Source organism: Aptenodytes patagonicus, chromosome Z (assembly GCF_965638725.1).
Source record: "Aptenodytes patagonicus chromosome Z, bAptPat1.pri.cur, whole genome shotgun sequence".
Lineage (NCBI taxonomy): Eukaryota > Metazoa > Chordata > Aves > Sphenisciformes > Spheniscidae > Aptenodytes > Aptenodytes patagonicus.
In genome coordinates, this window is record NC_134982.1 from 47,825,671 (window position 1) to 47,851,957 (window position 26,287).

The window sequence follows — 26,287 nt, forward strand, 5'->3', positions numbered from 1 at the left end:
CATATTCCGTGTTCTGTTGTCTGTACAATGTTTTACAGCTAGTTAACAGGACTCGGTAAGCTGCTGTCTGCGTTTAGCAATGGTAGCTCCTCTGTCTAGGTCTGTACAGTGGTTTCTATTTGAATGAAAGATACTGAGTTTTGCATAATGTAATTGAATTAGCAGGGTGGCTTTGCTAAAAGGTAAAAATACCAGCAACAAGGTACAGATTTATTCTCTTCTGGCACAAGAAAAAATAAGTTGACATACTATAATACAGGAATTCTGTGCTTGTTAGTGGCTTGATTATATTTCTGTTACTTACGGATTGAATGTTGTTTTCAGAGGTTTTCCTGGCTCTAGCAAAGGCTCTGGACCTTGGTAGCTATTGTGGGAAAAGTAAAACCTAGTAACCTTTTCAATGAAGCTTCCACTGAAGTGAAAGAAGACCATGGGCTGGAAAAGGTCTGATCAGTGGGAGGAAGGGAAGGAACCCTTCGAATAAGGGGGAAGAAAACCCAACAAACCAACATTAAATAATAGTTCACTTAAAAATAGAGATGATGTTGGTGTGGAAGGGATGGACAAAAAGCGCCTAGAAGCATGACACCAGGACAAATGTCACCTGCTGTGAGTACCTAGTAGAGATTCAGTCCTAGGAGCATGACATTTTGGGAAGAACAGTGAAAGATGAATCTGGTAATGGCAGAACTCAACCTTGGGAAGAAACACAAGTGGGTCTAGAGAGAAACGTGTGTTTGAAGGAGGGGTAATGAGGAGGCTGAGCCCTTCCACTGAGTAGAATACCAAGGAACTGCCCTGCCATCTTAAGAAAAGAGCATCAAAGCACTGATGGAGGTAAGTGCAAGCTCACAATGGTGAGAATTGGTCTGCTTCAGCATTTGCATAGTGTCTGTCTTCCTGCTCTCGGCAGCCATCACTTTGGATTTTCCTGCATTAACAGTAGTTACTGCCAAGGGTAACCTCCTGTCTGCACCCCTGTCCTGTCAGGGCACAAGGAGTTTGGGATTTACTGCTTCGTCCTGTTTGTGGCGTAACTGGTCTGCAGCAACTGGCATACTTGGAAGAGCTGGGAGTCGGAGGTGCAAGTGACACAGAAGTGCTTTGCATCTGCTGCTGTGCAGCAGGGCCACTGCATGCCGGGCTGAGGGATGAACAACAGCAGCTGCTGCTTGGGCTCTCTGGTTTTGCCACAGATTCTTCAGCAGCCTTGTGGACTGGGACAGAGCTTGATAGGGAGGACACGGACCAGGAGCGGAGCTGCTTGCAGCATTTCTAGGTGCCCTCCCCAGTCCCCCTTGTCGCAGTCCAACACTCGGACCAGGTTCTTGGAGGTACCCTGTGGATGGAGGGTGTCATGCTTAATACCAAAATTACTTGAAGATGGTTGATGTCACACGGCATTTCTGATTTAAGGTGAAACAAAGTATACTGAAAACACAACACAAAGGTAAGTTACACTTTGCAAAATACAGCAATTGCAATACACAGTTCAGTCACAATAGTGGTGTGATTCCCATTACTGGTCCCTATGGTATCCTTGCTGTCACCACGCAGGGTGTCCCCAGTCGCTGGGAAGGAACAGGAGGGTTGGTGCCAGCTCAAGCCAGCTGCTCTCTTCGAAATTCTTCTGGCAGTTGTCTGGGGCTTGTACTCCATGTATTCACTCTCCCCATGCTGGTCCGGCCAGCTCAGGGACACATTCGCTCTCTTTAAAGAACTTGGGGAGAAACATTTACACCGCCAGTTGATCCACTCAACTGTTGGTAGCCGTTTACCTAAAACAAAGTCCACCCTTCGGTCCCATTTGTGTGGAGATAAAGTCGTCTTTGCAACAGTTGTGGTCCATCGCACCCTGCATCATTCCCTGAGCTTCACAGGTACATCACCCTTGCCCATCTCCTCTCAGACTTACTCCATTTTAGGGGCTTACTGGTGAGGAACACACCTGTGTGAAACCAACCCCAAAAACACAAATGCAAGAAAAAGCAAATCTCTCTCCCTCAACAAACTCCCTGTGAATTAGGCTTTTAAAGCATGCAGTTTCTCTTTAACACCAGCCTTGAATATTTCTAAACAGCACATCCATTTTGCTACAGTATATTTTTATCTACCACATAGGCTGTGTAGAAACTGTAATGCAAAGAAGACTAAATAGAGCCAAATCGAAGTTATTCAGAAATACTGTAAACAGATTATTCTTGCAGTGCACCAACTTGTCAATGGATTTGATCTGGGCCACTGTTGAGTTGTTCTGTGTAGGATTTTTTAGTCCTCCACCCTCCCCTGCCCAGTGCCAGTACCCCTTACATCGCTAGTGATACGATGGGGCTTAACTGTGTTTCTGGGCACCACATGCATAAACCCGTTTTCCCAGGCAAAACCCATCATTCAGTCTTCAGCAGACAAATAGTTTGTCAGGAAAAGGTGGTTTAAACATTCATGTAAGTTCAGAAAAGATCACCTTGCAACAGATGAACACAGATTGTCCAGCCATAAAGCTGTATCTTTTGAGCAAGCGAAAGTTTACTTCCTTGTCAAACAGGCTCTGCTTGGGGTGTGCAAATGTTGCATTTTCTAATGCAGGTAAGGTAAGGGTGATCAGAAGTATTCGAGTTGGTCAATATTTCTTGCTGTTGTGTTTGGATTGTTTTTTTTTAAAAGACTAAACTATACCGCCATCAACCCTAATGCAAAAAGAAGTGTTCCCGAAAATTTAGTTTTTACATTTGAGAAACCTTCACTTTCATGGTAAGAATCAAAGTATATAGTATTTAATATGATGCCTGTTTCCAAAAATGAGTATTATATGATCACAGAGGAAGGAAACAAATTAAGAAGAACTCCAGCTGTGTTTTTTACTGGGTAACAGTATCCCAACAATTCAAATACAATTACTATTGTCCAAAGTGAGTCCCCTGAAATGTAGAGCCAGAAGTTCTCTATTTTTGAAATCAGAAAAGTATATGTTTTAAGGATTTGTGCTTTACTTGAAGTTTTTCAGGCAGCTGAGATTACTGCATTATTTTTCAGAGCACATATGAACCAGTGTGGTACAGATATGATGAATTTTTTTAGAATGCTGGAAATAAAAGTGAGAAAACAAACTTGTGATTATTATTTTTAATTTTACACAATTCATGTTTACAATTCTTACTATTCAATATTTTGTATAAAATCAAATACAATATGCAGTATTTTCAAATGAGACACAAATGCATATTGAACTACTTAATATTACAAGATAATATGAAGCTTTATCTTAAAAATACCTTCAGCAAAATAAACTCCCATTCTGTCAATCCAAGTTAAAAAAATATGATTAGAAATATACAATTTAAAAATAATCAGGATGAACAGTACTGATTAGTCAAGAAATTTTAGATCTTGATAGTCTGTACATGAGTTTACGCAAGACAAACAGTCTGCAAACCATTAATATAAAAACTGCAGTGCAACAAACTGGTGAACATCACATTTTTCTTTTTTTTTTTCCCATTTTAACGCATGAGTCTCCACAAATCTTACTTTTTTTGTTTTAAATCAGCAGCACTTCCTCTGTTGTCATACTGAGGCAAAAAGACAAGGTCTGGGTTAACATCTGAATTAAGTTATTGATGCTGTAATGGAAGCCAGCAATTTGACCCAACATACTACAGCTTTTGAGCATGTTGCATACCTTTAAATAAGAGATCAAGGGAGAATCCATCTGTCACGTGTTTGAAAGAGGGGAAAGAATTTCTAAGGAAAAACTCCTAATTGACGACAGCAGAAGTAACTTCCTTCAGCTGCTCTGTGGTACAATGGTGATGCAGCTGCCACCACACATTCCATTTTGGCACATAATACTTCAGAATTCCAAAAAGATTTAGAAACCAAGGACTCCCTCACCCAGGCCCTCTCTTCATTCTTGTACTTAAGACAGCTTTGGTATGGTATAATAACAATGCTAGACAAAGTACTAAAATTCAGAAGAACAAACTAAGCAATACAATTAGATGGGACACAATGAGGTAATGAGTTAATTTTCCATATAAGGCTGTTTGGAGAGTTAAAACGTAAAATCCCTTTGACATTTATGTGTTTCTCACTACAATAATGGGTGGTGGAAGGGGTATCCTGAAACACATTCATGCCAAACATGCAGTTTTGGTTTAGCTAGAGTTGCTATTGTGTGTGTTTGTGCACTTGTTTTATGCAAATTTAGTTCTGATGAACCTGAAAGTGCTAATGGCTCTGCTGGTTACTTTGAAAAAGGCAAATTCCAATTTGGAATTTGAAAGGGGTGTGAAATAGAGTCACTATTTTTAGGTTAAAAACAAGACGCTAAAAGAGGAAGCTCAGCTGAGAGAAGGGCAAAGCCAAACACAATAAATATTACTGAATCTTTCTTGTTTTGACTCTCACCCTCTCACGTCACTAGTTTCATCCCTTCTGCCTTCCAAGATAAGAATTTTCTTCAAAAATAAACACGGATTCATATTTGCACAATATACCTACTATTGTGCTTACCTGGTACTTCAGCTTTTGGGCAAGTGGCTTACTTTAAAATTTGTCTTTTTTTTTTTTTTTTTAATCACTGTATCAGGGTGAATTCTGTCCCTCTCTTTTAGGTGCTTTTTCACCTAGAAGAAAATGGTGGTGAGGGTGAAGATTAAGAGGAAAACAAAAAATATTTGGGGTCTGAGCCTCAATGGTCCTTTATTCTGCACAATACAAGCCTCTTCTGTTTTCTTTGTATTCATATTTGCAAATTTTGACGATCCAAATTCACGGATGCTACCTGTAAGCTTACTTACACTTCACATTCTGCTTCCCCTCCAACTCATGATGCTCTTGCCACAGAATGTTTTCAAGCCAGTATGTGGCTATTCATATTGGCACTCAAAAATCATCAGACTAACAGAAAGCTTAATTTTAATTTAAAAGAATGTAGATTGAAACTAGTCACTGAACCTACCCGTTTACATTCATAAAAAGAAAATTCTCCCCCCTTGCAGAGGTAATCTGTATCTTTAAAAACTTCAGTTATTCCATCGCTAACATTTCAGATCTCTCCATTTGTTCTACTTCCTACTGTAAGAGTCACTAAATCAACAGATAACCGTATCATATTTAAGGCTATGTGGTAACAGTCCTCATCTGAGGGATATGCAGCTATAAACTTCAGTTGGCAGACAAGGGTACATCACTGCAAAACCAGCTTTGAGATTTCATAATGTGAGAAGTGGTAGGGAAAAAACGCTGCCAGTGTTTGAAAACAGTCTTGTAGTGGATGAAAATTTCAGTCTCAGACAGATTCCTCTAAAAATTACACTGCTTTTTAACAGAGGTAAGCTGTAGTTTTTAAAGTGTTAATTAGATGTTAAAAACTATACCTGCCCCCGAGTTCCACTACCGATCTCAGTTGTACAGCAAGCTTAACTTCCCTTTTTTGTGTGCTGCACGCATTAAGTGTCTCAAAGCTAAAAAACAGCGACATCCACATGTTATCAAGTGTACCAATAAAATCCGGGAAAAATTCTTACCTTTTAGATATGGTAATCTAAAGTTTCTCCTAAAAGACTTGAAGATAGGAAAAGAAACAGTAATGACATTTCAGTATGACAGCACTGCTTCAAATGGTAATCTGTTTTTCCTCCCCCTTAAAATCATACCAGATTTAAAGCAATTACAACTAGTTAAAAGAGCCATTGGTTGTGAAAACTAAAAATCTATTACTATTAAAAACAAGTTAATTGCTTATAGTTAGTTTTTTCAAAATAAACAAACCACACAACCTTTGAAAATAAAGCACTCTTTGGTGGACAATAGTTACTTTGTGTACTCAATACTGCGGCTTCATAAAAAACTTCATACAAAATAAGAAAGAATAGCCAATTAACACAGGAGAGTACCAATACTATAAGAAAAAAGCTTTTGTGGTTGATTTTCAGTCTCAAGTGGAGACTTGAGCCCAGTCTGAACAGACAACACAGATTTATATATTTAAAAGCTCCCACCATCTTTTCATTTCTGGTGGTCAGCAGCTAAGTGATTGCCATCACAATTTATACACATGCATCATACATACTAGCAAGCCCTCTTTATAATAGAGAGCTTAAGTATTTACACCTGAGTCTAAATGTACACAGATTTTGTTGGTTTCGTTTGAGGAAGTGTTAGCACATTAGGAAAGTCTCTACCAAGCATGTTGACAGTTCATTTTATTCTACAAGTACGGAAGAGATACTTCTGTTTCACTTTTGCTGAAAAATGGAGCCAGAGTAATCTTCCTTGAATTGCATCAAGTCACCTCCTGTCATATCCCCTTTGTTCCTCAATATCCTCTTCAACACTGGTTGCTTATATTTGAAATTTAACGCAATACTGTTCTAGTCCTTGGGACGGACTGGCTGCTGAAATAAAACATATTTGAGGGAAAAAAGTTAAATACTTACTCAATATGCATTTCAAGCAAACATTTCTGGCAAGGTAAAATGAGCAAATGATACTTCAAAGAAAGAAACAGAAGATAAAAGTCACTGCATTTAAGAACACAGCAATATTGTTTGTAAAGAAAGCACGGACTGGTCTGATCACAGACAACATGAAGAAAGGTTCTGTTCCATACAGAAAAGCAACAGAGGATTCAAAGTACCATAATTTCATTAAGTGCATTTGCTGTAAAACATTCCTTTTCTTTCTCTCCCTCTGAGGTATCGGACTGTAGGAAAAGTAGAAAGAATAGTAAAGAACCATTAATTTTTTTAAAGCTAGATTTAGATTACATATAGACAAGCTCTGAGACGCTGCAGGTAGCTTTCAGTGTTTGAACAAGGGTGCAGAAGGCTTCTTTACAATTCCCAGCAATGCAAAAGCATATGAGATTTTTAAAGTGTATTCCTCTTTGTTAGTTTTTGTGATAAACCTCTCTGGTTAAAAGAAGTAAAGGAATCTATACAATACAGTTTTCATACTTTTTCCCCCATACTCCCGATTATTTTTTTGTAGTAACTTGACCTGCAGTCCCTCTGCCTACCAAAACTCCTTCACCACTCAAGATTTCATTTCTAATCAACTACTTACTACATACATAACCCTAATTCTGTTATGTGTAGTAACATGGAAAAAACTCTTTCATTTGTGTCTTACTATGATTCAGTTGGTTTATATCTGATGTATGTACCTTGTTAAAATACAAACACGAACTTCTCAGTAATTGGCAAATTTACAAGGAAGACGTCTTAACTGGAGAAACAAGGGCATCCACAGAAAAAGACTGTGGATAACGCTCTAGTAATGAGATTTCTTGCAGTTCAACAACAGTGTTATTTCAATCACAAGATACAATGTCTATGTCCACCAGTACTGGTCTTTCATAGATGGCAGCCAACATCTAGAGGTGTTCCACAAAGGAAATGCAGTGAATGTTACGAATAGGATAGAAATTCCCTAAATTCTCTTTGCAAAGCCAGAATAGAGTGGTTTAGCTGTAAATGGCTGTTCTAGCTGAAAAATCATTCTGGGGGCATTCTATGATAGTGTCTCCAGCAGTCTGAAGGATGAAATGGCAAACGAATTACCCAGCTCTGCGGATTATACTGCGTTAGGATGGGTCGCAAATGTGATTCGTCTACAGTAAGAACTGACTAAAATGACCTAAAGCATCAACAAATGAGATTGATGTAAAAATATTGCAAGATGTTTCCACTGGAACGTATCAGACAAGAAAATGAAAGAATAAGGGTACATAGTAATGTCGGAAGTTCAGAGAAGGCAACAAGGTCTTGACAAAGACAGATGTTGGTTAGGGCATGATCACAATTTTGTAATAATAATTATTCTCCTCTACCCTGCAATTCACTTGATCTGGAATAGGTCAATCAATTTGAGCACTATGAGGTAATGCAAACTGCACAGACTTCAAGAGATTCAAATAAACTTAAAAGGGATGAAAAAACAAAGGGATGTTTAAAAAAAAAAAAAAAGAGTGAGGTTTTGCCAAATGCTATAGGAAAAATAAACGGACAGCTACAAGATAAACAACAAGATACTGCATTCTAAATCCATGAAATTGTACAGTCATACCAAGTCATACAGTCCCCTTTAGTGGGACCAGCACCCAATTAGCCCTCTCAGATGACAAGATAATTAAGAACTCCAGAACTGTGACATAACTATTTATGACAAATCTGATTATTGGATGCAAGCATAAAGTGACTGAAATTCTTTGACCTCAAAAGTTAGAAGAAAAGAAACAGTATATGGAATGAAGTATTTGGGGTAGAAGTTTTAGAAAATCCATTAAAATATGAAGTAGTTCATGAAGTTTGAGATCAACCTGATCCTTGGTCCTCAGAGTCATAAATCTGGCAATACACCTAAAGGATTTCTTTCAAAATAACTGAAATCTTCTATGAACTCTGTTTTAGGGATGTTGTTTCCTCCTAAGGGTAGGTATTCTCATCTCACACAACACAAAGGTAAACTTGGAGGTGTGTTTTCGAGGAACTGAAAATCTGTTCACTTACACATGTGCATGTATACAGCTACCGAGAGTTGCAAGGAGCTTAAAACTGGGAGAGGCACAAAGAATAAAAACAGCAGGCAGAATCCCATCAATCTGTTTGGGCCAAAACTGACATGGTGAAAACGATGCAAAATGGAGGAAAAAAACAACCAACCAAACAGGAAAACCCTGAGAAATACTTCAGTTTTTTAGTAAAACATGCATTTTAGGAAAAAGAGATTATTTTTTAACATCTTGTTATACGAATCAAAACGTAATTCATATAGCCAACTGCTAAAAATTCTCTGACTAGAATTTACTGCAGTCTACTATTAATGACCATTTCCGTTGCCTGATAGAGTGAATTTCTCATAACTTCTGCTACCTTCAAGGTAACAGGATGACGAAGGGGAAAGAAAAGCTGCACAAAACCTTGGAATTTTCAGCAATATTTATAAATCAAGCTACATAACTGCTTTTTGTGTTATTTGACACCTTTTACTCTTCCCAACAAAAGTAGGTCTCTTCAGCACCTGACAGACCCATTCAAAAGTTTTTCACTATAAGCATAAGACAAATTCTGGTCAATTTTAACCACCGGAAATTGCTTGGAAATTGTTTTAAGCTACACTCCCAGGCTCATCTTTGATAATGACCTGGAGAACTGCCACAGAGGGGCATGAACACATGCACACACAAAGAAACATAGTAGTAGTGTGGCCATATGCTTCTGGGCCAAAAGGCACTTTCAGTCTTGCATAAATCCATCTGAATTTAAAATTTCATTACGCTTTACTGAACAGGTTCAGTTCAGATTATCAGTCATACTATCAGTACAAAATCTCATAGCAGTATACACATGCATTTTATATACTTCACCTCTCCACTACTACTGCTTTTCAGTCGTCCATCAAATTCCTCTTAGTTTTGACTTCATGTACGGACTAATAATTGACTCCATGCTGTGAACAACTTTTCCACCTCTTACTCCAGGCAGAGGTTTGCTAAAGAAAGGCTTTTTTTTTTGTTACCAAAATCCTTCACCTTCAGTAATTCTGACTCACATTAGGAATTACAATATAAAATTCTCCAAGTTGAAAGACTGAGCAACATAAACAAATGACATAAGGTTTAAGGTTCCAGATATTCTCAGTACTTGACATAAACCATAAAATTGTTTCTCATTTCCCATTGCTAGGAGGAGGAGTTGAACTGTGGCAAAAGCTCCTGTCAGCAATGGATACGCCAGCTCAAAGTATTTGCCTATGGAACAGTTACTGGATCTTTAAAGAGGGTAACTCTCACCTTTTTAAACTGTTTTTTCTTGCAGCAGACCTGGTAGTTCTTTTAGTAATGTCTGTACTGTCAGAAATGCTAGGTTCAGAGGTTTTATTTTTCTGAACACTGGACTGCAGAATTACTCTGAAAAGAGTAGGAAAAAAGAAAGATTATATAACCTGAAAGTTTCTAGGAAAACACTGAAAAGAGGATATTACAGTTGTAGCAGAGTTAACAAGTATCAGCTGGCTTTTCACAAATCATTCTGAAAAGCAAACTGTTCTGCCTGAAACACATCCTTCTCTTTATAACATACTTGTTATAACTGTAGTAATGCACGTTGGTTTATTAGGAGCATAGCAGTTTGTTTTGTTGTTTGGGGTTTTTTTTTGCTTTCAAAGCATGGATTAAATTAATGGTTTTGAATTTCCTGTTAGGTTTTTGGAAGACAAAAAGCTAAGAAATTGTATTTTAAGTTACTGCAACAAAACAAAACAAAACAAAACAAAACAAAAAAGAGAAAATCTGAAGTATGCAACAAAAACATACATTATTTTCCAGATGGACACAGAAAGGAATTCAGCAATAAACCCAAGTAATTCAGTTTGTTTAAATCTCCTGCAATTAACCATGAGTTATTCCCTTCAAATACAGTAGGCTAGGGAAATCATTGCATATGCTGGCATTTTGTGCTTACAGGGAATTACTACACCATACTCAAAACTCAGCTTTACATGCTGGTTGTGCTCAACCGCTTCTCTGGAAGACACTAGAGCAATATATTGACTATTTCCTAAACAGGCAGATAAATCCTAGAGTTGCTCACATCAGTAACAAAAGAACTCCAGATTGTGAAATGCAAACAACTATTTTTAGCCACCAGCCAACTGGTTCACAGGGAAACCACGTCTTCTGTATTCCTAAATACTTGTAGTGAAATTATGATACTATGGAGACAAAAAGTGACAACTGGTCAATGGAGTCCACAGATACCTATTTAGTGCATCATTTTATACGTCTGTTCCCTAGTCATTCCATCTGTGCAAGTTTCCAATTATAAAACTATGCATCATTTTAGAGATTCAGAGCTAAGAGTAACTTAGCTATTACTGTTTTTTTCCCCTGCTGTTATTAGACTCTAATTTTCAGTGGCTTCACTGAGTCCATCTGTGTCAGCAGATTATATTAGATTGGAAATCAAAACCTTCATTAAGTTGTATGAACTGCAGTCTGGTTGATACTCTGAAGAAACTGTTTTCAAGGAATCCTAGACATGAACATAAAACATAACTTTTGGAGCAAAAGTGGATAGACATACATGGGAGAAATTATGAGTATTTTCATACTCACGTAACATATTCACCAAAAACAGAAATGGAAAAAAACCCCCTATGCTTTCTCTGTTTTATATGGGTTTGATAACCCACATAGATCCCAGAATTAGAATATGCATTGGAGATAACACGATTTCATCTAAAATAAATTCTTCAGAGCAGTAAAACTGATCAGCAACCTTATTTACCACATACTTCTAGATTGTTTAGCAAACAGATGACTACAGAACAACAAAGTTCAAGTATTTTAAATTTCTACTTGAACAAATGTCTTATTATTTCAGACTTGCAAAACCTTGTCCCTTGATTTGCAAAAGTCCAAACCAAACAGTCTTCTCTTCCTCCGAGATAAGATACAAGATTGTAATGGCAAGTACTATCAAAATACAAAGCAAATTCTACTGTAAACACAACACATTCACAGTTGGAGGAATCAGTTATTCAAGAGACTGAAAACAAAAACCAGGTAATTTCAACATCATATCATGCTTTGGTAGACAACACAAATTCTTCTAATAAAAATCTGTTTTCCTTGCATGCCCAAGGTGAAAAGGTTCAAAACCTGGAAGTTCACTTTGTAATTTCTATTGTGCTTGTAAACCAGTTCTAACAAGTTCTAATATTAAAATTCCGTTTTCAGTGCCACAGTTGTCATACAATGTGAACAAATTTGGGCTGCTACACTTTCAACTAAGCTTTAAAAGTAACACCAGTGGTGAAAAAAGACTTGCATTGTACCTTTTATCTGTGCCTCTAGCAGCTTCCAGGACCGAACGGAAAGGTACAAAGCTGGCTTAACCCTGTAACATTTAGTCACTGAAACATAAGCATGACCAAATCATGGCATATGCTGGTTTATTAGTGCTCATGCAGACAGAAATATGGAAAAATCATGTTTTCTCCTTAAATATACACATACAGTGTCTCTCTGTATAAAATGCACATAATGTACATATAAAAGAAAGAAAAAGTTATTGGAACATGATCTAATGGTTATAATCTTTCTCTTACAGGTGTCCATTCTTTCCTGACACCAGAAGTTCAGAAAACAGCCCAGTATACATGGCTTAAACCCGTATACTTATCTAATATGAACTGAAACACTACGAAGTGTTAAGATATCATCTTGCACAAACACTTAAATATTAATCTTTTCAAGATACCATAGGTAAGTCCTCACTTCCCACAGAATTCCATTTCATCTGTTCAAAGCAAAGAAAGAAAAGAAGAGAGGTTCTAAATGGGAACGTGACTCATAAAAATAGTCACCACATATAACTGCACCTTAAAACCAAACCAACCACAACATCGTCCTCTTAAGATTGCTGTATCTACCAAAGGGTAAGGAGAGAAGGAGCTGGCTTATGGGATCAGCTCAGAGCCAGCTGTGAGCATGGTAGAACCTTTAATGTCATCTGCTCTTCAGTAGGTATGTCGTTTTTACATCTAAGCGATACACAACTTCACACGGCTACCCAAGAGTAAAGATTGATTGAGATCCCCGTTAACAAAACATTTGCTGCATGATCAAACAGACATGTTTAAATCAGCCTAAAATTGTAGACTTCCAAGGCTGATAGCACCTCAAGGAAAACAGACAAGGTCCCATTTACACCATTGTCTGACATGGTGTTACAACTAAACACCCAGAGTTGCCTTTGGGCCCAACAACTGTCAGCTTAGGAGCAGTAACAGTGCTATCAGACCTTATATTAGAATGCTACTGCATACATGTTTAAGGTAAGAGAAGAAACTATCTTTAACATTTGGAATTTTGATTTAACACAATTAGACTAGCAGCCTCACTTGATAGCAGGTTCGATAGATAGGTTTTATAATAGACACGAGATGAGGCCACAGTAGAGGAAATCCTCCCAAAATCTCAGCACCAAAAAAATCCCAAACTATATTAGAGAAGGGTAAGATCCTCGGGACACCCACCTTACTGCTTTGTAACTGTTCATGTAAAATAGCATGTCATGCTGTACATGACAACAACCAACTTCCAGAAACACCAGCAGAAAGCGTATCTGATGTACACAAAGCTTTAACTCAATGAAATACGTTTTTTTAAAAAAAGAAAGAAAAAGCAGAACATTTCCTGAACACAGGCTACAGGATGCTGTAATAGCCACGCTACTAAAATAGGTAATCCATATATTGTAAGAATTTTTCATCTCCAGTTAATCTGTAAAGGAAGCATGACTTGGTAGTTCTGAACCTAATATACTCCCCAAACACCACACTAGTGTATACGCTACTTTCTTATTCAAGCTAATATATTGGCCTTTAAACAAATCAAAACCTGCTTAAACGGAACAGTATTTGGGTCAGTAGCATCATCTTTTAAATAGTTCACAACTTTTTTTCACCATTTAACTCAGAGTGGGGAGTGGGGACAGGTAGACCACCAGGACACAAAAGCCCAAACCCCACAACCCAAAACAAAATCCACAAGACTTGGGATGCCAGCAAGGTAATACATCTTGGAGAGAAATCAATCCACGCAACAAGCTTTTTTAAAAGAAAAAGTATTACGGTATCCTAGGGAGGGATGAGGGGAAGAGAGGTTACACAGGAGCATGTCTTCTCTGACCTGCATTGGGCATTTTATTCTTGCAAGGATACCAGTTTTATGAGGTCTGTCAGATGTAATATTGCTTTCTCCTTCATCACCTCGTAATTTTTAGGAAAACAGGCCTGAGACCTCTACCACTGTTCCAAGTCATCGACAGGCAACAAGTGACTGATACTCTTCAGTCTACAGGGCTCCAACCAACAGGACTGCCAGGCTAGCCCAGAGAGATTCACGATCCTGATTGACAATTTGATCTCTTAAAACACAAGGGACAGCAGCTGCATAATGGAGAGAATGTTAGTCTAGCTTTTAAGAAAAGCTTAAGTGTTTTCCTCGACATAAACCAACTTTGTATGATTGTCGATCCTGGATATGAGGCAGCAGCACCAGTAACTCAATTGGTTGCATCGTGACACATTTACCAGCATCAAGTAGTCTTTTTCTCTTTCCCTCTAGCAAGGGAATTTTTAGACAGAACACAGAAACCATAAGAGAAAGAAAGGATGATAGTTGAGTGAAATTGATCTTACAGTACAGGAAAAAAAAGGACAGATTGTTTCATTTTTTTAACCAGTGTTTTAAGTTTAGCTTTTTAGTCTGTGTTTAGAAATTTGAGGTCTGACTTCTGGAAAACACAGACAAGAAATACTGCTCCATTCAGTGTAAAACTTTGAAAACAAGCCTCTCATTTAAGTATGTTCTTTGACAAAGTTAGGTACCAATGGAAAAAAAACCAAACAGCTAAAGTGATCTTTAGTTCTTTTTTTTTTTTTCTTTCTCCAAAAGAATAGATTAAGATGACCTCAGCTAAGGCTAATAGGATAACTAAGTTGTCCACAAGTCCCCCAGTTCTCATTCTTTAGTTATTAGGTCATCCACTTTAGCAGAAAGAGTCCCATGCTTTTTAAAAGTGCGGACAAAAAGTTGCAAAGCCAAAGGTAAGAAGAATAGAAACTCAATCTTAATGTTCTGCCAGGAGAGGATGCCTTTTCTTACTTAGTACTCTGGTGTAAAACACTTTTTCCGACCTATTTTTTCTCTGAGAGCACCAAAGTTTCAAGCGTTCACCCAAAGTAACCACGTCGCTTTGAGGGTAGCGGTGGTGGAGCAGCTCCAGGAAGGCACAGTAGCATGCAAAACATTCCTGTTTGGGCTTCCTGGCAGCTCTGCCTGCTGCTGAAGTTTTGTTTGGCCAAAAGATGGAAGTTGTTGTTTGATGAAAACATTGCACCTTTTAAGTAGAAGCAAGGCACAGCAATCACTGCAGCCACTCTGACAAAAGCAGAGTGGAGAAAGAGTGAAAACTGTGCTCAAGGAACTAATATGTTTTTAATGCTTTTAACTAGTCTCATAAAGCTTTATAAAAAAATAATTGAGAACAAAAGAAGATGAAACCAGATTGGCTGGGTAAACAAGTGAGCCTTGACCTAATACTGCAACCTGCCTCATCTTCTGTTATGTTAAAAAGGAAAAAAGAAGTCCCATTCTACTGCCTCTTATGGCATATAATAATATAATCTCTTAGTAAAAACAAAGACCTACTGACATTTCTAACAAATTCTAATTCCTGGCATTTCACGTGAGTAAAACCATCCTTTGGGAAACTAAGCTCCTTTGCAAGTTCATGAATTTCAAAGTAAAACTGGAGCTAACATCTTCATTTGCAATATGCAAAGGATAGGATCATATTTTAAAGCAGTACTTTTTCCTTTTTACAAATACAGTTTTGCTTATATAGTTTTGCTTATTTGCAGGAGCATGCAGAGAAGAAAGGCTTCAAAATTATAAACTATCCTAATTATAAAAGCTCTGCACCTTTTTGTATTGCAAGCCAGCCATAAAAATCACTCAGTTATTCCAAATAATATATACAAAAATACAACAAAGCCAGAGCAGTGAAATTTACTCTTGCAACAAAGCCAGTAAGAAACATGATATGAAAACATGCATTTATGAGACATACTAGACAGAAAGCGTGAGGTATTGTAGAGAAATGGAATGGGACACTTACACAGTGGCTCTCTCTCAGGGGGTCCTGATGGTTACTATGTTCTTAAACCATCTAGACAGAATAGCAGGCTGGGCAGAAGGGAGCCACATACAATCCACCAGATGACAATGCTACACAGTGTAGACACCAGCATAGCTAGGAGCCATCTAAAAAAGGGGTTGGAGGGGGAGGAAAAGATGAACAAAAATTCAAAAGCAAAAGCTACTGGTGCATTTTAGCTTGTTTCAAGTTCTTCAAAAGCATACTCCTCTATAACCTTTGCCAAGCATTTTCTTACTTTCTATGACTCTAACAATCCATGCAACCATAAATCGCCAAATGTAGTATCCACATGTTGCTGGAATCAAAGCAAATTTTCTGAAATCCTCACTGAAGTCGTCTATTCCAAAGAAAGTCTGTATCACTTTGTTAAAAATAAGTGCATGATGGACCAGTACATCTCTGACCACTTCCTGCCATCTCTTACGCAGTTTGATCAGCCTGTATTCATACATCCTACTTCACAATCATATGTTTTAATACTAAAACATTAGATCAGAGCCAGATCAGTTTGCAGGAACAAACAATTTATGTAAACACCCAGAGGATGGGGTATATTACCTTCCTGTGGTCAAAGTAGCAAAAGCTAATTCATAATCCTTTGCCAAAGGTGCAGAATATTGCTAATTAGAACATATACAAAGTATCCATTCATCAAAGCATATAGAGTTTATACAACCAACTTCAATAAACATTAACAAATGTTATACACAAATCCCTTGCGACTTAAGTGTAAGCAATGCCTCTAGCTCTCAGAGACTGTAATTGTCCCAGATTCTGGTGCTCTTATTTTGCCTTTTTTTTTTTCTCTTTTCTGTGAAATAAAACTACATAGAGGATTTAGAAGATTGTTTTTGTTTGCTTAGATAAAATTAATCAATTTCACTGCAAGATTATTTATTTTTAGCAGTCTGAACTAAAAGGGAAAAAGACTGACACCTCTTCTAGTAGGGAAGACTTCTGACTCAGGTAGGGCAGCTAAATATTCCTAGCAATAGTTTGGTTTAATAACAGTAACATGAAGAACGTAAGAAGTTATACACTCATTTTTCACCAAATTATTTCAGTACAAGCTGCAACCCATACAAATAACTCGGGGGAACAGGAAGAGGGAAATTCCAACTCCCTGTGCCACAATGCACACTATAAAAAACAACTATAAGCTCTAGATTGATTATTTTAATTCTACAGGAGTACAAGCTAACTAGTTTTAATTAGAGCAGTCATGTTGCAGAATGCTTCATGAATGGAGTAGTATTTTAATAGTTGATAGGCTTTCTGCATATTAAGACAATGGCTGTGAATAGAATATCATACAGTCTACGTTCATTCTATGGAACATACAATAAATGAGATCTTTCACAACCTTTATTACATGACTTAAAGTACCTTTCATAAAGTGGAAACTAAGGCACTATGTGCCTTAGAAACTAATGTGCAAGGTAGCTGTGTTTTATTGTGCTATTTGGGGTAACTGAGGTGATGTGTTTTCGGGTTTTTTTATTGTCAGTTGGGTGCAAGCTTTGTTCTGAATCTGTTGTTTCTTATATGATTGCCTGTGTAAATGATGAGCATGAACAAAAGAAAATCTTTTAAAACAAAAGCAGAATTCATACATAGCAATGTGTGAGGGTTTCCAAAGACATAGTCCTTTACCTTCAGCACATTCTTACTATATACCTCTCACTTTTTCTAAAAGTCTGATGGCACTGTTTGGCCTTAAAAAAAAAAAAAGAAAAAAAAAGGCCAGCAGCTAGTAGCATCATCCTCTACAGAAACACAGCAGAACAAAAGCCAAGTTGCCTTTGGTCTGTGACTCTGGTGCTGTGTTATTTGCAAAATCTGACAGCCAGGGGTCACCATTCCTTTCCTAGCAATCAAATGAGATCCAGATACATCTTGCAAGTCTTACATTCTCTTGTAGTTTATTTAAGGGCGGACAGAAAGTTTTTCTACCGACAGCTGCTACAAGCTACAACAGATGGAAAGGTGACTACAAACTTTCTTTTACAGGTGGTGTTTCAGTACTTGTCTAAAACAAAGAGACTAGCATACCAGGTTCCCTGACAGAAATGCACTCCTTTTGAATTTATTTACTGAAATAGTGCTACTCCCTGCCTTCCAGACATACCAGCCATTGTCCCAAAGCCCACAGGATTTAGGGAAAGCTCCTCTCCAAGGAAGAGGAAAGGAAAGGAAGCTAAAGATTCTTCTTTCAACTCTTCTTAGGTAGCTGACTTTACTCGAAAAAACAGTGCGTACCTTATTTCAGCCAATCAAACACCACCACACAGAGTCATATTCTTCCATTTTTATACTACCACAGGAAAGACAAGGGAATGTTTGTGATTAAACTAAAAGTACAGCATTCAGAAATACTATGGGAGCTTGTAAAGTGCAGACTACTGGAATAAAAAACAATGCAGAAAACTAGAAACTGAGTAATGCAGTTCTTTAACCAAGTTCTCCTGCCTCCTTAGCTCTCACCAAGCCTTCAGAGAAACGGTGAATCTCATGCTTGTTTTAAATGAGTAAAAGCAGCCTTGGCAACAAATTCTGGGGCCAAAGGAAGTATGCATAAAGAAGAAGTTAAATGTATTTCTGGCATTTATACATTTAGAAACTGACTTACGTTAGCGGAGATGCAGTTGGAGCTTTTGCCTGCCTTCTACTTTTCAGAGCACGAAGCTTATCACCTTGTGTTACACAGTTTGTTTCATCCTCATCACTGTACTGGATAAGTGGAGGCGGGGAAGGCATAAACCGAGATTAAAATATAGACACTTAGACATTTAAGAATTAAAATTAAATGTAAAAGAATTATATCTTTAAGTTAGAACTATCCCAACAGGAAAGTTTGCCAGCATAAAATCAAAGGAGATTCACTTGCATAAATACAATTCTGTTCTTTCTAGTCTCCTGTTTGCTGCTTTTAAACCTGTAAACCATTAAGTGGTCTTATGAATTACATGCATCAGAATGTTGCCTACCTTTAAAACAGTGGAAACATATTATCAAATCTTTGCTTAGGTACAGTACAATCTTCACTCAGGTACAGTATTTCCCTCCTTCACTTGCCTTTTTAAAACAGCAGTGCAGTTTTTTTAAAAAGCAGCATCAAAAGGTATAATAGAAGTTGCAATTACTTAGAAACTAAAAAGAGAAAAAAACCTTTCATCCCTTCCCTTTAAACACAAACAATGAAGTAATAGACAATCCAAATCAAAATCACAGTGGTTTTGATTGCAAATTGTGAGTACTTTTTTTGTTCTAATATTTACCTAATTACTAAAGTATAAGGATGCTCCTACTTCACTTGTGTACTGCACTTCATTTTTCATACTTGCTGTCCATAACATTTCTCCCCCCATATCCCTTGATACAAAAATGGCAAACAGAAAAATAATCTGATTAACATAGTTTTACTGTACCCACAGGTTTGTTCAGAGCCTGAGAGATTCTCAACAGCCATTACAACTTTTACAAGAGCACAATATTCGGATGGTTACCAGTTCAATGTCCTTTCGGATGGTTCTCCTGTTTCTCGTGTCATTTATTGAAATATCATCTACTCCTGACAGAATTCTTGTTACAGCAATTTTACGGCTTCCTTTCAACTTTGCACGGAAAATATCTCCTTCTGTCCAAAGTTCTGCCTGTTTGCTATCATAACATGGGAAAAAAAGCCCAAAACACAACAAATTAACACCAAAGATTATTAAGTGTACAATAAAAGAAGAAGAAAAAGACATCTAGATCTATTTTTGAAAACATTTATAGTCAATCTACTTACTCCATCAGGAAGTGTTGTTGTGGTCCAATAACTGAACCAGGTCTATTTATTCTAATCCAGGCAATAGTTTCAGCAGCTGTCATCCGATAATGCTTCATGATATAACAGGCAATAAGTGTGCCAGTTCGTCCAAGACCAGCTGTGTAAGATAAAATAATGGCTTCTTTTAGATACTCATCTTCATCTGGAGTCTGCTGTAGCTACAGACATTGTTACTTGGACAGATAGTTACTTGCCTAGTTTATTAAACAAAGCTGTTACTGATCAAACCTGATAAGTGCAACTCACCTTTTGAATTTTTTTTTCCATATACAAGGTTACTAACACACTGTTCACATGGGTTTTGAGTGAGGTAACCTTGCAAAGCCAGTGACTTTACAAATATCTGTAAGTCTGTCTATCTTTATTTACCTATTTATCTATGAATATGTTATATGGGTATGAGAATGTTTTTATGCATGGGATAAAACAGCTGTTTTTTTTCAAAAATTCTCAAAGCACCTTCTTGCAAATTGATCATACATTGCACTGAAATCAGTTGCTCTTCCAATCCCTCCTCTAACTAATCTCTTATAGTTCCCAAGGAAAAGACAAGTTTTGCAATAAGCAAGCCTGGTACTAGTCGACACAGCCCAAAAGTACTCCAGAATGAGGAACCTTCTTTGCAATGGCCCTCAAAACAGTTCTATTTACCTTGGGAAACACGAGAAGGAAAGGAGGACAGCTCCAGCTAAGTGGCTCCTCTCCTCGATCACTTGCTCTAAATGTCAAACTACACATCACCTTCTCTCATTTAACAAGCGACTGATCAACACTAGTGTAAAATCTTCAGTATAGCCCAATAGCCAAGACAACCACACGGCACTTCCCATGCCTTGCTCAGCTTTAAGAACAGGCTACAGCATTCTACTCTTTCTCAAGAGTAAGAGCAGGCTCAGGAACATAAGGTAGTCTAGACACCATTAGTATGATAAATATCAAAGAACTTCTTAATTTGAATGAAAACAAAGCACTTGTACCACCGATACTCAATATTCAGGCGTAATCAATTAAGCGATATGCCTGAATTTATCACCTCAGCGGAGAGTAAGAGCATGCAACTTGCTTCGCAACAGTCAAGAAGGAATTTTTTACCAATCCTTCCACTTCACAGTATAATCCTGTTAAACATGCAGCAAATGGATGGCAGATCCAGGAACAAAAATGCAGCCTTTGCAGGTCCCAGGCAAATGGGTTAAGGAAAGGCCTTTCTCCTTCAGTAACAGTATTATCAGGTACGCTAGTGAGGCGAAGTTTGTGCAGAACAAATATCTGACAGATGGTGTGGGAAGGGAAACATAGGTCCTCCAGAACCACAGAAAACTGTATCTTTACACTAGCTGCATTGGGCATGCTCTGAGTATCTTTTCCTTGGCAGCGTAACTCTGGAGGAACAGATATTCAGAGCATGCCCAATGTAGGTAGTATAAAGGGTTTCTGAGGGATAAAGATTTCTGTGGTTCTGGAAGAACACTCATACTTTATGAGGAATCTCCTCAAAAAGCTGCACTGATTATTTTCAAAAGTTTATGACTTGGTATATTTAACTGTGTATTTTCAGAAAGACCTATAAACCTTGCCAGGACTTCAAATTCCTGCTCAAAAGCATCCTTTGAAAGTGCTAACACTTGCTAGCAGAAAGAGCTGTTGATATTGCCAACCTCACTTTCCCCAACCTCATTCTTGGAAACAGCTGGGAAGATTTGTCTGGAACTTAAAAAAATTAGAAGATGAAGTGCAGAACAGAAGCCTAGAAAGAATTTGTATGGAAAAGCTGCAGTTTGGCAGAGATGTTAATAACTACATATAACGGAATTACAGTGCAAAATACCTCAGGAACTGTTACTACAAGCATCACTTGTAATATAAATTCTTTTTACACTATACCTTTGCAATGAACGGCTATAACACCTTCAGCATTTTCACAAATATTTAGAAATGTTTTAACTATAGTATCACTAGGTGTGCTTCCATCAGCAAAGAAGAGGTCAAAATGCTCAAATCCAGCATCTGTAAATCGTTTGGCATCATAAAGCTTTTTGTTGAGGCGTATTATAGTGGTGACCTTATGTTTCCTGAAGTATGGGAAATAAGCCTCTGGAGCATGGTGGGGATAGCCTATTTGAAAAAAGAAGGGGGGGGGGGCGGGGAAGAAGAGAGTAAGGCTCAAACTGCAGAAATAAACAAAGACTCAAAAACGAGAGATGAAAACACTTCCAAAATAGAACTCATGTTCAACATAAAGAAATAGACTAACCGAAAATGGAATTTTAACATAACCACCTAGGTCACATACAATTAAACCAAGCATTAAAATTTTACTGCCAGGGTTCTTATAAAAGAAAAGGAGCCAAGGAAAAAACACACTGTTTGAGGAACAATTTTTAAAGCTTGTTCTTACTGATAACAATCAACTAAGAAAGCAGTGGGCTTGTGTCCCCCACCTCCTTTTTTAAGCATACCATTTTCAATTTTACTTCTTGAATGAGGTCCACTGAAGGCAATGAATTTGTTTGGTATTATCCAGTTAAAATCTCCATTTTCTGCTCTCTGTCAAGAGAAAATGCTTGTTTTATCATTATCCCTGTATTTTCAGGCTTTTCCTTATTGCTTCAAAATACATGCTAGATAGAAGTGATGTACAATTTTTGCCAAAGGAAGTTATGTTAGTAGCCTGCTTTCTGTTCCATCGGGAGGATGCCAGGTGCACTCAACCTCACTTTCCTTGCCTGTGTTCTCCTCTTTCTAAATTAGAGTTTTAGAACAACACAACCGATGCCCTTCAGATGAAGGGCAACTTCCAATTTTTAATTTTTTATAGGTTTCTAAATTATGACCTTGGCCTTATCTCTGTTTACAATTTAAATAATGATTTTTTAGATTCTAAGAACACTTAATTTTCTCTTTACAGATAACTGGCAGCTTTGCATTTCTGAGACTGCATATAGTCAATAGTTGCAGTCCTTCATTGTCACATTGGTTTCCCATGCCCCAAAGTGAATTTTATAGGCTTGGAGTTTCCCACCCATTTCCTTCTTTACCTCAAAGAGTGTTATTCTACCTTTGCCATGTGTTCACAGATACATACTTTAATTGCTCTCCAGAATTCAGTTAGACTTGGACTTGTATGCCCTTGAGTTTCTCATCAAGACTGCTCAAGAATATGCATGACCTCTAAAAGGTGGCCAAATTCCCACTCCCCAGTCATCTTCCAGGGCTTTAATAACAATGGAAAAACGTATTCCATTTTGGTTTCTGCTTTTCCCCCCATGTTTGAGGCTGACTATGCTTAAATCTGAATTTTAATATTCTCTCTCTGACCAAACACCTTTATTTAACAATCGAAGTTTAAAGAGACAAAACAGAAATGGAACCTCATACTACAAAAAAAAAAAACACATATTATAAACAATCATCTTAGCATTAGTGACAGCAAACAAATCAGAAGATTGATACTGAACACTTACTTCATAATGCTCATATTCATTTACATCAAACGTATTGAAATCCAGGAAACCATATAGCAAAGCCTAAAATTCAGAATACAGCTTTTAACAAAGAAAACATCTTTTCAATGAGGACCGTTTATCACTCTCTTAGGTTACTGAAAGCCCCTTAATACCTGTTCTACTCTTTCAGAGAGATTTCTTCATGTATTTGAAAAAATACAGATCAACTGAGTCTTGGTTCAAAACAGATTTGTAAATTTTAATATAAGTGAAGTTAGACAAGCAAATCCACTCTTTTCTGTTTTCATCGAATCACTACAAAATTCCAGACTACAGAAGCATTCAGTCTTTTTATTACTGCTAGGAGTACAAAATAAAACAGAGAAAAATAACTGGCAAAAATTATCTATTGAAATTATAAGCACATTATAAAGTCTGCACTCAAGGATTGCAAATATTTTTGTGCATGAATGCTATTTGCTCTCATTACGATGCTAATATCTTCATTGATTTTAAATTGTTTGCAGACACACAGTCCTAAGCAGACACTAGTGTGGTCCCTGATGTCCTGTAATTATCCACAACCATTATATTTAATACTGTATAAAAAATGTAAACATTTGGGTAACTGGCAGTTTACCCACTTGTTAAGTCAGGAAGCACAAACAAAGATAATCCCGTATCTCCAGATATTTAAAATACTACATTCTAATCTCCCCTTTCACTGCATAATCTTCTGTAGTTTTCCTTGCTGGAAAACTTCATAGCTTTCCTTCACCAGTACTAAAAAGAATAGCAATTCACCACTCCTGGCTTACAAGCAGCCAATGCCAAAACATCCAAAAAAGCTGAAAATCACAAATCTGCAAGAAGCTGGCTTACTCAGTAAAAACACCAGTATTTGGCAGAGATACCTATAATACAAAAGACAGTAGTAGGCCAGAGAGCTGCAGAATTCCCCATTTCACTACTCATACAGGCTAAAAAGAATGCGTATCAATTCCCCTGTCCTTCAATGCCACGTTACTTCACTGCTGTATTGCTATAAAACAATAGATTATGATAATTTGTAGTTAAAAAAAAAAAGCACCTGCCTCCTAACATTGTTCTATTTGTATTACTAAAGCAAAACTTGAAGTCATTAGCACATGCTGCAAATGCCTAGAAAGTATCACTAACCAATTCAAAATGACTTTCACAGGCTATATTCAGCCTAAAATGTAACACCAGGGGGGCATATAATAAACTTATCACACAATTGTTAGGGATTAGCCGTGTGAATGACTGTCCTGAAAGATTACATAAATAAAACTCAAAATTCCCTCTTTAAAATCTTCACTAGTTGATTATAAGGTATCGGTTGACTTCTACGGATGCTGTATCTTGAAGTTTTGTTACAATGCGTAATACATAATAAGCTAGGCAACAATCGGAAAATCTGCTACTGCACAGCTCTAATTGGATCCTGGCTTCCTAAGCCACCTCCTTCTGCTGGGCAAAATTTAGCTGACTTTTTGCAATATGAAAAATACTGTTTTACTGACCTTATTTATTGCATGAAAACAGTCCAGCAATGTCAGATGAAAACTGCAAGTACCAAAGGAAGCATCCCTATAAGATATAATGACCAAAACAGTAAAATTATCCCATTTTAATCCAAGTGAAAGCAATTGAAGATATTTCTCTAAAACACCTTTAAAAAATTGCTTCAAGATAATTACTATTATAGTGGAATAATTATGTCAAACGATTATTTCATTTCCCCTACCTTGCACTTTACAATAATAACAAAACATAAAGTAAGTTATGTTAACAGATGATCCAAGTGTAAGATTACTCCAGTCATAGTTTTGGTAAAGCTGACATGTTCAATTTCTGACATGAACATTGAAACTGGCATGTTTCAGTCTTCATGTCAACAAAGAACAGACAACACAAATTCCTTGTGGCAAAAGCTAATGCCTAAATTAGTATCATATTCTAACATACACTCTTAGAACATTTTCTTCTGACGTACACTTTCAAAAAAAGTCAAGTTTTAATACACTGCAAATTTTTTCTTCAAACTCAATTTAAAAAAGATGCTGCACCCATGCATTCTATGTATACATGAACAGCATCTTCTTACTAAAACTGTCAAGATACACATTTGTGTAGATATATTAAAAGACTTTCCTTAAGATGCATAAAATAGTTTATGCTTAAACATGAGGAGAAACTGGTTTTCATTAAAACCCCTTCTTTCAACTACAATGTTTTAAATTCTGTTGAGCCAAGAATGGCATGTTCTTAGTATGTGACCATTATTAGATTCCATAAGCACTGTAGAGTAAGCATTCTAGAGGAATACTATAGTCAAGTCAAAAAATAAATTTAAATTGAATCTGCATCAAAGAATACTATGCCTTGGCAGAACACCTTCTTTTGACACCGTGCAGCCCTCATCAGCAGAGAATCATTAATGTTTCAAAAAAGTAAATATTTATCATGTTCAAATTTCAACTGAGAGAGGAAGAACTTCTGAAAAACCTGGATGGATGGCTCTACAATTTGTTTGTATCCTTTTCCTCCCTAATGAATCAGTGTGAACGGTGGGGAAAAAAAAATCAGCAGGAGAAGGAAATAACAGAACCCCATTCAGGTAAAAGAGAGGTGAGGTAAAGGCGACACTGTAGTGGGTGTCTGTTAGACCACCTGACCAGGAAGAACAAGTGGATCAGGCCCTCTACAGACAGATAGGAACAGCCTCACATTCGCAGACCCTGGTCCTCACAGGGAACTTCAACCACTCCAGTATCTGTTCGAGGGACAACACAGAAGGACATAAGCAATCCAAGAGGTTCATGCAAGGAACTGGTGACAACTTGCTCCTCCAAGAGATACAGAAGCCAATGAGGAACAGTGCTCTGCTGGACCTCATACTCACCAACAAGGAGGTGCTCATTGGGGATGTGAAAGTCAAAGGCAGCCTCAGATGCAGTGACTATGAGATGGTGGAGTTCAGGATCCTGAGGGCAGGGAGGAGGGTGAAAAGCAAGCTGACAACCCTGGACTTCAGGAGAGCAGACTTTGGCCTCTTCGAAGATCTGCTTCGAAGAGTCTCATGGGATAAGGCCCTGGAGGGAAGAGGGGCCCAAGAAAGCTGGTTAATATTCAAGGATCACCCTCTTCAAGCTTAAGAGCAGTTCATCCCAATGAATATGAAGCAGGCAAAAATGCCAGGAGGCCTGCGTGGATGAACAAGGAAATCCTGGACAAATACAAACACAAAAAGG

At 37.5% G+C, this 26,287-nt stretch overlaps 1 protein-coding gene across 5 annotated transcripts in view; it reads right to left on the minus strand.

Moving 5' to 3' along the window:
• Positions 1 to 3,116: 3,116 nt before the first annotated feature.
• CDC14B (cell division cycle 14B) overlaps positions 3,117 to 26,287 on the minus strand; it is a 47,915-nt gene continuing 24,744 nt past the window's right edge. The window contains exons 6-14 of one of the 5 annotated variants that reach the window (XM_076363148.1): positions 24,557 to 24,623; positions 23,031 to 23,093; positions 22,026 to 22,113; positions 21,451 to 21,681; positions 19,525 to 19,663; positions 19,241 to 19,394; positions 18,364 to 18,464; positions 9,797 to 9,913; positions 3,117 to 6,398 (exon numbers count right to left, since the gene is read on the minus strand). In XM_076363148.1, the coding sequence (XP_076219263.1) occupies positions 6,359 to 6,398; positions 9,797 to 9,913; positions 18,364 to 18,464; positions 19,241 to 19,394; positions 19,525 to 19,663; positions 21,451 to 21,681; positions 22,026 to 22,113; positions 23,031 to 23,093; positions 24,557 to 24,623 (1,000 nt within the window). In that variant the 3' untranslated portion in view covers positions 3,117 to 6,358. Of the gene's footprint in view, positions 6,399 to 9,796; positions 9,914 to 15,692; positions 15,839 to 18,363; positions 18,465 to 19,240; positions 19,395 to 19,524; positions 19,664 to 21,450; positions 21,682 to 22,025; positions 22,114 to 23,030; positions 23,094 to 24,556; positions 24,624 to 26,287 lie in introns of those variants that run through there. The other 4 variants (XM_076363144.1, XM_076363145.1, XM_076363146.1 and 1 more) reach the window with 4 other exon arrangements.